Source organism: Phodopus roborovskii, unplaced genomic scaffold (genome assembly GCF_943737965.1).
Source record: "Phodopus roborovskii unplaced genomic scaffold, PHOROB, whole genome shotgun sequence".
Taxonomy (NCBI): Eukaryota; Metazoa; Chordata; class Mammalia; order Rodentia; family Cricetidae; genus Phodopus; species Phodopus roborovskii.
In genome coordinates, this window is record NW_026126599.1 from 1,525,001 (window position 1) to 1,536,461 (window position 11,461).

Sequence of the window (11,461 nt, forward strand, 5' to 3'; positions counted from 1 at the left end):
ACCTTTCGGTGCGCTCCTGCGCAGCACCCGGCCCGGCCGAACGCTGGGTACGGTTCCTCTCGAAGACTGCCCGCCCTGCCGCCCGCGCCCTTCCCGCAGCCAGGGGCAGGGGCGCGATTTACCTACGGAGTCTATCTCCAAGAGTCGTTGGAGGTCCCGGATGCTGTGGATCTGACTTCGAGCCAGCCGCTCGATCAGCTCTCGGGGTATCTCGGCTTCCTGCAAGCAGACCACACGGTCAGGACGCGCCCAGGGGTTCCAGCCCGGTCTCCGGGACCACGCAGCCCCGCCCGACCCCCGCCAAGCACTAGAACCAGAAGCTCGGGTGGGGCTAGATGGGACCCCCCCTCCAAGTCCTCCACCCCATTCCTGTCTGTCTGACCTTGGTTAAAAAAAAAAAAAAAACACCAACACCGCCTTGACATGTTCAGACAAAAAGCACCCGCGCTCTGGCCCTCCCCAGGGTGTCTGGGGGCAGCCAGGGGCCCGAGGAGTTTCTGGTTTAATAGCTAAATCCACATGAAGAGAGGGTCGAAATGCGTCACGGATCCAAGCCTAGAGTCACAGCAGCTCCAACACTTTAATCTAGCCTGGGGGTTCAATTTCACTCCCAGGAATCCTGGGCCGAGCCCGCAGGGGAGAGGGTCTTCTCACACCCCCACACGCACGCGCGCGCGGTCGCCCCACCCGCTCTGGCCCAGGCACGGCCCTAGCGCCGACTAGGACGCCCAAATCCAGCGGGGCTCAGAGCGGCTGCAGGGAACTCAAGGGGTTAAATATCCACCTCGCGCCTCTCTGGTCTCTGCCCAGACCACCCCCACCGTTCAGCCTCCCCCACTCTCCCTCCCAGTTTTTTAAAGGGAGTCAGGGTCGCTGGGGGACTCAACCACGAAGTTCCCACGACAGGGGCTGTGGAAAGTCATTCATCACGGCAAAGCTCCCGGGATCTGGGGGGGTGGTAGCGGTGGGAGGGCGCGGGCGCCTGGCCCGGCCCCATCTGCCTCGCTCAGCCACCTGTAAGCAGGCCCTGGGCGGGCGGAGACTGCTCTAGCCCCGCGTCCGACTGGGCTTGGGGACCGGGAACTGGGGACTGCGGCTGGGCGCTGCCCACCCTGCCCAGTCCCGGGCTTCAGCCGCACCCTCCTCTACCTGCTTACTGCCCGCCCTAGTCCCCTCCCAGGGCACGGTCAGTTCACACACACCCCCTTTCCCGCTGCCCGCACCCCGTTACTGCATTGTCCGCTGCGTTCGGGCTGCCCCTTCTGGAAAGGCACCCACAGCCCCCCGAAGTTTCTGCCCACTGGTTCACCTCGCGGCTCCCCCGTCCCTCTCCAAGGCGGAGCGACGCAACGCGCTGGAAACTCACCAGACACACTTGGGCATGGCAGAAAATAGAACCCAGTTGGGAATTTTTTTTTAAAATTACACCACCCTGGCAAAAATCGAAATGCTCTTTGCAGAGCTTGAAACAGGTAGCCGAGGGGGGCGTGCGCAGAGGGAGCCAAGAAGGGACGGAGGCGCGGGGGTGGCACCCACCTCGGCCAGGGCATGGGCGAGGTATCCGCAGCCGAGAAGCAGCAGGCAAGCCCAGGTCCTCATCGCGTCCCGAGGCGCTGGAAGCTCGGCAGGGAGGCGAGGCCGCGGGGCGGGCGCTCCAGCCGGGCTCCTGTGGCGGCGAAATTCAGTACCATCCCTCAGGGAGCGCGGCCCGGAGGAGGGTGGCGCGGAGAGCAGGGAGCCTGCGGAGCGCGCCCGGCGCGAGCAGCGAGTGCAGAGCCAGCGAGGAGGAGGAGGAACAGAGTCGCGCCGGGAGCCTCCTGGGCCGCCGGGTAGGGGGTGGGGACGGAAGGGGCGGAGGGCGGGGGCTGGGCTTCTTCCTTGGTGCGTTCCCGGTGCTGGCCGCCGCCGCGCTCGCTCCCCGTCTCTGGCTTTAGGAGCGACCCGGCCGGTAAATCCGCATATTTGCTGCCGTCAGCCCCGGGAGGGGACCACGGAGCGTGATTGCAGCTCCCGCCGCACCACCGATCACCTGTCTGGACGCTCGGCCCGGTACCAGCGGCCGCCTCGTTTCTCCCTGAAGGCTACGGGCAGCCCCGAGAGCCTGTCCCCGGGCCTTCCTCTCGCCGCTGCCGCCCCGAGCCGGGCACGGCGCGGCGGCCCAGCACAGCGCGGCCCGGCGGCCTGCGTGCGCCCCTCCGCGGCGCGCCCTCGGCTACGACGCGGCGCTCCGCCCTCCGCCCGCCGGGGCCGGGCAGCTCCCGCGGCCGCGCCGCCTGGCAGCAACCAACCCGCCCGGGGCCTCGCTGCGCCGCTCGCACGGGCCGGAGGGCGGGCGGAGGGCCGAGCTGGCGCCGCCGCAGCAGCCGCGGGAAGACCAGAGGAGGAGGTGGAGAAGGAGAAGGCACAGGCAGGCCAGGCTCCCGGAGTTGAGCGGGCTCCGCAGGACGCGCGTGTGGAGCCGGCCGGCGACAGGGAGGGGGTTATAGCGCCGCCACCGCGCCCCTCCCCCGCCCCCGCCCCCCCCTCCTCCCCCGGATTCCGGCCCGGGACCCGCACCTCGGAAGCGCGCAGGGGTCTCGCGGGCCAGATCGGGCCCGACCGCCACTGCAGTGACCGCACACGCGCTCACGCAGACAGCTAAATCCACCCAAGCTCGGCGCCCGCGGCTCGGAGCCCACAGGCGCCGGGGCTCCCGGAGCGCCCCTCCCTCGAGCTTGCCCACCCTTCAGTGCCAGCTGCAATCCTGCGGCACCGGGCGGGGAGGGGAGGAGGCCGCTGCAGAAGCACGGCCGTCTCCGGCTCGCCTCTCTCTTGGGCCCCAGCGGCAGTAAAGGGCAGCGCCCAGAGCTGCTGCGCCAAAAAGGGCATGAGAGCCGGCCCGGCCCCCGCCCGGCGTTCGGGCCGCTTCCCACCGTGCCGATCCAGGGCTCCAGCCTTCCCCTCTCCATAAAAGGAGGGGGAGTGAGTCTCTGCGGAGAGGCGGGGCGGGTTTAGGGGCGCGTCTAGGGCACTCACCTGACGGCTGCCACGCGCCCGCGCCCCAGAGCCAAAGCCTGGGACACCTGATTGAGGAACTCGCACTCTTGTGTGGAGGTGGAAACGAAGCCCGGGTCGGGGAGGAGGCTGCCGCCTGCCTCATCGCCACCTTAACACCCTGCACCCTCCAGATCCCTAGCCCCTGGCCGAAGGCCCAGCCGCACCCTGAACCCGGGGAGCTGAGGGGGTAGAAGGAAAGACAGAAAAGAAGCCACGGGTGAGGAACTCCTGGGTTCTGCTTTGGGATCCAAGGGAGCGCAGAGCGCCACCTCCGGCCAAGTCACAGCACAGATCGGGTGGCGGGGAAGCGACACGCGGGCAGAAGTCTGAACAGGGTTGGACGATTCTCCCACTTCCAGAGACGGATTTCAGGTGGGAAGTGACCGGACGGCAAGGCCAATCCTGTCAGCGCTTCTCCATGCACGAGAGTTAGGGCATTTGTGAACCTTTGGAATCCCAAAGCTAGACAAGCCTAGGCCTCTGAAAACTATGAAGCTTTCCATGGGTAGGGATGCAGTAGAGGAAACCGCCCTTCCAGTTCACTCCTTATCCTGTGGATTAACCCGTGCACCTTACCCCAATAGGAGGACACCCCCCCATCTCCTTTGTCCCCAGACAAAGGCGCAGCCAGGCAGGAGCATTTTATCCCCAGCTCCCCAGGTTCCTGCATTTCAAAGGCCAAGTTGGAAGGGCTCTTCTAGGGCAGCTCACCTAGCCCCAAATACCTGGGTCTCCCCTGAGAATCGTTGGAACCTGCATCCACTGTTGTTACACAGGCTTCCATAGGCCTGCAGTTCCTACATCGCCACGCCCCTGCCCTAACACCTGAGGTGCTCAGGAGATAAATTGATACCCCCTCTTGGCCTAACAAGGGAGTCTGGAAAACGTTGGGAAGCGCCCCACCTCGAGGTCCTCGAAAGTCAAGGCCTTATCCGTGCTGGTGGAACTTTGTGCTGCTCTGAAGATGGAGATTCACTCCATGGCTTCTGGCGGCGACTACCAGGACCCAGCTGGACCTGGGTCGAGTTCCTCACCTTCTTAAGCCAAGAGTACTGCGCGTCCTGTCCTGCCAAGCCCTCGGGCTCCTCGCAGGCAGAAAGGACGAGAAGACAGTTTGCAGTTCGACGACCCGGTGTGACGGTGGATATGGGAATCCAGGAAGAAGATCGGGTTGCATTGCGGAGGGGATGCCGCGCCCGTCCGGCCACCACCTCCGCATGGAGGCCTGCGGGTTCCTGGGGACCCCGCCTAGCGGTGTTTTCTCTCCCCTTACTCTCTTGAGGCGCCCAGCTGGAAATCAGAGCAGGGAGGGAGGAATTCTGAAGGCACAAGGGAATACCTGGGGCCAGAGTGAGGCTAGGCCTGGATGCATCGCCGGGGACGCGGGAGCTGCAGGGAGCTGGGCGCAGGCACTGCTCTAATCGCCGACCGCTATTAAAAATAAAACCGCGACCCGTCGTCATAGCGACCGCAGCAACAGCGGCCGCGCGAGGGTGGTAAGAGCTTGTGTAGCCCGGCGCCAGGCGCCTGAGGGGACTGGGGCACGTGCCCTTAAGCTACCAGGGTACTCTGATGTGAGACAGCGATCCCTAACCCGTCACCTCCATGGGTCCTCGGAAGACTTCTAAGAGATGAACGCCTGATCTCTAGAAACTGGGACTGGCTAAATCATGTGGCCAAGGGCCTAAAGGAGAACCTACTACTCAGACCACCACCACCCTGCCTCGCTTCCCCTTGGGACCCGCTGCTCATTCTTCAGTCCTCATTTTGGCCTCTGGGGAAAGAGCTGTGTGAGGGGGTGAGGTTCAGGTGTCAGGCTTCCAGAGAACACCAAGAAACCGAGTCGAGCTGGTGGGATTGCATGCGCTCTAGGCCACCGCACCTGTCCCGCCTGCGCCTTGGTGATCCCTTCTGGTGGGAGAGATCACGTGTTTCCCTCTGGCTGGGATTCGAGTTTCACTTCCAGCCGCTATTAGGCGGTTCACTCGGTTCACTGCAAACATTTGATAATGAGGCTAAATATACTTTAGAGTCGGAGGAGGTGTGGGCGGCTGCTGCCCTAGCCTGTAGGTGCGTCGCTCCAGGCTCCACGGGGCATCCCCGCCCCAGCGGCTGAGAACAACCCCCAATCCTGGTGCCAGAGGAAGACCCGCACCCACCCCTCCAAATAATCCTGTTCCCACCAGAACAAAGATCTTAGAGGCCGTTGACACCTGATGTCAGCTGGAGGGTCCCTGGAAGAAGAAGGCATCAGCAGCCCGGAGCTCTGAAACATAGAGGACGAGGTGGGGAGGGGCACCAGAAGGTGCACCTGGCGGTGACCGGGGATGTCCGGTCGCCCCCGGAGCGGATGCTTCCGGCCTGTCTCAAGCGCCCCCGGCACTGCGTGACGTGTCCGCCTGCCCATAATTAAAGTGTCAAGTGTTTGAAATAGCCCAAGAGAGGGGCTGAGAAGCTGAGGTGACCAGTTAACATCTAACCCTTGATGGTGCCCTCTCCACCCAAGACCAGGAGCACACAGGGAGGGGTAGACACAGCTTTGAGAGGAGGTAAACCATCCGACAGCACTAAGAAATTGCGTAGCCCAGCATCTTAAACGTGAAGCACCTAGTCAGTGCCCTTCAACTGCTTGGAACTCAATTATCCGTGCTCAATTATTGCAGTCGTTGTTACTTATTAGCTGCAAGGACCGATACTGAGCCCTGATACTGATGCTGGTCTTTTGCCCTGTAAAATAGTTTCATACAGTCACCCCGAGGCAGAGGGGCTTAGACACCCCTTCCACTCCACAGAGAACAAGTGAGACTGAGTTCCAGGCATCAAGTGTCCCATTCCTTGGGAGATCCAAGAATACTGGAAAGTAGAATGGCCCAGGTTGCATTTGTACTAGGCAAGAATGTGAAGATTGAATGGATATCTGACCATCCCACCCCAACCCCTGAAAGAGAAATCACCCCAACCCCTGAAAGAGAAACGTCGAAGCCCCCTGTGCTCTGTAACGCTGACTTTGTTCTTGCTCTGTCCCTGGCTCACCTTGAATTTTGTTCCTTTATCTGGAAAGAAAACAACAACAACAAAACTGGAAGGCCATGCTTCACCCTGTAGGTGGTCTCCGCATCCAGCAGTCCCCGGAACCCATAGGACCCTCTCTATGTGGGTGGGGCCAGCTGGGCCCCAGGCATCCAGGCTCTGCCAGAGCCATCCCAGAACAATTTGTAATGTTGAAACACCAGTTTCCCTTTATCTCTGGGCAAGGCTTTCTTGGTTCTGGGCAATTAACCCAAATGGAGCCTCAGCCATGTGGGCTCTGGTCCTTGAAGATCAAAAGTGCCCAGCCACAAGCCTTAATTATGTCATTATCTTGCCCCCCTCCTTCCCCCAGGCTAAGGATCGGGCCTTTCCAGTTCAGGTTCTCCAAAAAACAAGATAACTCTGTGCTGGGGTGGGAGGGCACTCCAGGCTGCTTTCCACTCCCTAGTATATGTATTTTTATTTTCACTTTTAAATACACAGATAGAAATTATGTTTAAAATAGCTTCTAAGCCCACAATAGGCTTGTGAATAGTTTCTGAATGAAGGCCTATGTAAAGGAATGCATGGTGGCTTTTGAAAAGAAAAGCCTAGGGGCTAGGGAATGTAGTACAGTTGATAATGTGCTTGCCTAGCATGCACAAGGCCCTGGGTTCTACTCCCAGCACTAAGTAAAAACAACTCTGGTAAAGCATGCTTGTAATTCCAGCATTCTGGAGGCAGGAGATTGGGAGTTCAAGGTCATTCTTGAGACACAAAGTAAATCCAGGCCAGCCAGGAATACACTACACCCTATCTTAGGAAAAGGAAGGGAGAAATGGAAGGAAGGAAGGAAGGAAGGAAGGAAGGAAGGAAGGAAGGAAGGAAGAAAGGGGTAGGAGAGGAGAAAGCCAGCCAGGCATGGTTTATGATTTTAGGTGCATGAGTGTCTTTCATGTATGTCTGTGCACCATATTCATGCCTGGTGCCTGTAGAGGCCAGAAGAAGGCATCAGATCCCCTGAAAGTGGAGTTACAAATAATTGTGAGCTGCCATGTGGGTGCTGAGAATCAAACCCAGGTCCTCTAGAAGAGCAGCAAGTACTGGTAACTGCTGAGCCATCTCTCCATCCCCCAGAATAAAACTTTACACTTGTAACTTTTATAGTATGGATTACAGTGGTAACATTTTGCAATTATGATATTAAATAAATAATGTGGTTACTATTCATTTCACACATATACCCAATACCCCCCCCCATGCCTCCTGTTAAATGTGGTTCAAATACATTAAAAATGACCCGTGGAAATCAGTCTGGTAGAGGCACCAGCCCATCACCCCAGCACTCAGGAGGCTGAGGCAGTAAGACCAAAAGTTCTAGGCCAACCTGGGCTACACAGACCCTGTCTCAAAATAAAAAAATAAATATTTTTAAAAATAAGAAATAACAGAAAATGGTATCTAGAACCCTTTATGATGGTTTATGCCTGTAATTCCAGCACTTGAGGCAGAGGCAGGACAATTAGGAGTTCTAGGCCAGCCTGAGCTACATAGTAAGTTTTAGGCCAACCTGGTATACCATATGAAATGTCTCAACAACAACAACAACAACAAAAAATCCCCCAAATCAAGGAAGGGTACTTGTGTTCTTGTATTTCGTCTTTGGGCCAACAAGTAAGGATTCTGGCTTCTGAACTTGACCTGAGTAGGGGCTCAACTGTGACCCACACTGCCCTCCCAGCCCCTGCTGCTGTGTTACTCTGGGTAAACTGGCCTCTCGGAGACTCAGGTTTGTCTGTTTCTTCCAACAGGCAGCTCTGTAGGAAGCAATAAACTAAGCAGCAAGTGGCTGTCACTTCAGGTGGCTGGGAAGGGTACATTTATGAAAAGATCCAGACCAAGAATTCCAAGGCAAGATAACAACAGCAAATGCTAAGGCCCTGAGGCAGGAACCGGCTTGGCAGGTCCCAAGTTCTGCAAAGAGGAGAGGATGATGGGACCAGGCAGTGGGTGGGATGACCATGGTCCTTTGAGGCCAAAGGAAGGAAAGGAAGTTGAATTTGTTTAGGTTTCCCCAACTCACACACACACACACACACACACACACACACACACACACACGTTTATCATGTTGAGTCAAGGTATGACCTCACACTCACAATCTCCCTGCTCCTACCTATCTTCTGAGCACTGAGATGACACACAAAGGCTCAGCTGAGGTTTTTCTCTGGAGAGGATGAAGCCATTAAGGGGAATACAAAGTGTAATGCCATAGTGGGTACCAGTCATTGTCTCTAAAGATTTCTACACAGTGAACCTGGAACTGTCCTGGTGGGCGTAGGCCCCTTTGTGGCCCTAAATGTGTGTCCAGAGCCGGTGCTGCATTATCTTGGGCACTTGTCCCCTCAGGCAGACCAGTGAAGGCTTCCTCAAGGCACAACTACCTCTGCATCGTCAGCTGCTTCCATGGTCCCTGAGCCCAAACCCACCACCATCTGAGTCACACACCAGTGTCCTAGGTTGAAGCTTCAGCCCTGTCAGAGTTAGCCTCCCTGTCCTTTGATGTCACAGCCCTCAGATTTCATGAGTCTCAGCTGTACTCAGAACATAGACAACTGGACCCTGGAGCAGGAGAGCTAGCTTTGCTTGAGGGTCTCTCATGCGTGTTGGAGGATAGACACCAGGGTGAGAAGGGCTATTGCAGGGAGAGAACAGCAACGATAGTGACTAAGCTCCAGGGTTACAGGCCCCAGTTGGGACTTAGGCCCAGGACACAACATGAAGATGCAGATGAAAGATATAGCCCCACACACTTAACTCTGCTCACTTGGCGTGGTGCAGACAGTCTCTGTGACGGGAATGTCAGGGGGCCAAGGAGAGGCCTTGGAGTGGCACTGAGGGGACAGGGTGCTGGGCAGGACCACTTAGATCTCAAGGCTGGCCCTAAAGGCAGCAAGCTGATAACAAGGAGGTCAATCACCTCAGCTGTGGTTTTCCCTGACTCCAACCAACCCTCCAAGTTATCAGCAGCACAGAACCAGCAGAGGTGCTGGGCGAGCTAGTGACAGGTGTCTAAGTCCTGGAGGGTGCCAACAGTCGCCAGTACCCTGGAGAACTTCACAGGAGCCAGTGGAGGGTCCAGACGTCTGCAGTACGTTTTCTATTGGCTGAGAACGCTGAGGGGGTGGGGAAGTGATGCAGTAAGGAAGAAGGGAGAAAAGAGGGGAGTAAAGGAAGATTGATTGACAGATACTTAGACAGGTGGATACATAGCTACATAGATAGATGATAAATATATTGATACGGACCTTATAGAAACAGGAGATAAATGACACACAGATACACACAAACATCAGATGCAAAGTAAAGACATGATAGATGATAAATGATTTGGCAATTGATGGATAACAGATGATAGGTGATTGATGGATAGAAAATATATTATAAGTAGGTAGATAAAAGATAGGTAGATAAGCCAGAAAATGGTGGTGCATGCCTTTAATCCTAGTATTCTGGAAGGCAAAGGCAGGTAGATCTCTGTGATTTCGAGGCCAGCCTGGTCTACAGAGAAAATTCCAGGACAGTCAGAGCTACACAGATAAACCCTGTCTTGAAAAAAAAAAAAAGATAGGTAGATAGATAGAAGAAAAGAAAATAAATAATATAGACATATGATAGCTGATTGGTTAATAGATACATAATAGACAAATAGTATATATACATATGAGAGAGAGAAAATTGATAGTCAGACTGATATACATGATAAACAGAAGATGGACAAACACATAGATGATAGATAAGTGTGTGGAGACAATTGGTAGATTGAGGTGAAAGATGTACTATTTCACATTACTTTTCTTTGTCCTTTTTTTTTTCTTTTTGAGAGTCTCATGTTGCCTAGTCTAGCCTCAAACTTACTAAGTAGCCAGTGCCAATGTCCTGCTCCTCCTTCCTTCCCCCCCTGAATGTTGGGATTCTCAGTCTATGCCCTGCTGGAAATGGATCCAAGGACTTGCACACTCTACACAGGCAACTCCCAGCTGAACCACACTCCCAGCCCTCATTGTCCTAGTCTTACTTCTCTGCAAAATGGAAAATTTGCCAAGTAAAAAGTGGTGATGAGACGATTCCTACTTCACTCATCAGTCTCCTAGGAGGCCACGAGCTTCTGGCATGTGAAAAGCTCAGAGTAAGTCACTGGCTGCAGGCCACTGGGAGGGTACTGATTCACAATGTGTAGCGAAAAGAATAGCAGCCTGAGTGTGGTGGCATAGGCCTCCAGTCCCAGCACCCAGGCTTGCAGAGAGCTGCTACCAACCTGGGCTACACAGTAAGACCCTACCTTCAGAAGAGAACTGAGAGAGAAGGCCAGGGAGAAAGAAGACAGGAGGAAGAGGAGGAGGCAGAAGACAGAGAAGACCTGGACTCAGTCATACAAAAATGTCAGGCATCTAAGACAAATGTAAAAGCCTGAACCACAGAACCCTTCAGCCATGTGTTACAATAACATAATCTTCACTTTGTGTTTCATCTGCGTCTATATCATATTAATCATGCCTCTAGGCTTTGACTCCATACATGCTAAGCCAATCTCCTACATCTGAGTCACACCTCCAGCCCCTCTCTGGAGGATTCTAGGCAGGTGTTCTACTCACTGGGAGATTCTAGCCTACTCATGAACTATATTAGTAGCCTCCTTTTTACTTTTTTATTTGGAGACATGGTCTTGCTAAATTGCCCAGGCTGGCTCTGAACTCAGTTTGTAACTGAAGTTAGACTGGAACTTGCCATCCTCCTGTTGCAGTCTCCCAAGTGTTTGGGATAAGACTGGTCCTGTTAATGGTAGCAAGATTTTGGGGGCATTTGTTTGCTTATTTATTGTGTGTGTGTGTACGTGTGTATACACGTGTGTATACACGGCACATGTGTATGTCAGAGGACAACTTGCAGTAGTTGGTTCTTTCTGTTATGGGCATCAAACTTTGATCATCAGGCTTCATGGCAAGTGCCTTAACCTGCTGAACCATCTCGCTGACCCGTTAGCTAGATTTTAAAATGTAATTGTGTCCCAAGTCACACAGAGGAAGAATCACTTCTGGGGATAAGCATATGGAGAATGTGCTGCCTGGGAAAGCCCAAGAGTAGGCTGGAACATGGGGACTCAGCTGCTTTTCAGCCTTGCCCATGAGGTCATAGTTGGCCACTATAGCAGCTGTGGTCCTATGATCTAACACCTGGTCACCAGACTGGCAAAGTGACTCAAATATGGAAAAGAGCCCTTTTCTCCAAAGGTCTGACACAGCATGATTTAAACTACCAAAGTCGGGTGTGGACATGCACACCTGAAATTCTAGCACTCAGGAGGCTGAGGCAGGAGAATTTGAGGTCTTTGGCCAGTCTGAGTTACGGAGTGAGA

At 55.1% G+C, this 11,461-nt stretch overlaps 1 protein-coding gene across 4 annotated transcripts in view; it reads right to left on the reverse strand.

Moving 5' to 3' along the window:
* The window catches only part of Pdgfa (platelet derived growth factor subunit A), a 21,119-nt gene extending 16,809 nt beyond the window's left edge, over nt 1–4,310 (reverse strand). The window contains exons 1-3 of one of the 4 annotated variants that reach the window (XM_051205554.1): nt 4,071–4,310; nt 1,537–1,666; nt 123–219 (exon numbers count right to left, since the gene is read on the reverse strand). In XM_051205554.1, coding sequence (XP_051061511.1) covers nt 123–219; nt 1,537–1,666; nt 4,071–4,255 — 412 coding nt within the window. In that variant the 5' untranslated portion in view covers nt 4,256–4,310. Of the gene's footprint in view, nt 1–122; nt 220–1,536; nt 1,667–2,556; nt 2,986–3,015; nt 3,499–3,939; nt 3,959–4,070 lie in introns of those variants that run through there. The other 3 variants (XM_051205557.1, XM_051205555.1, XM_051205553.1) reach the window with 3 other exon arrangements.
* Nucleotides 4,311–11,461: the final 7,151 nt, after the last annotated feature.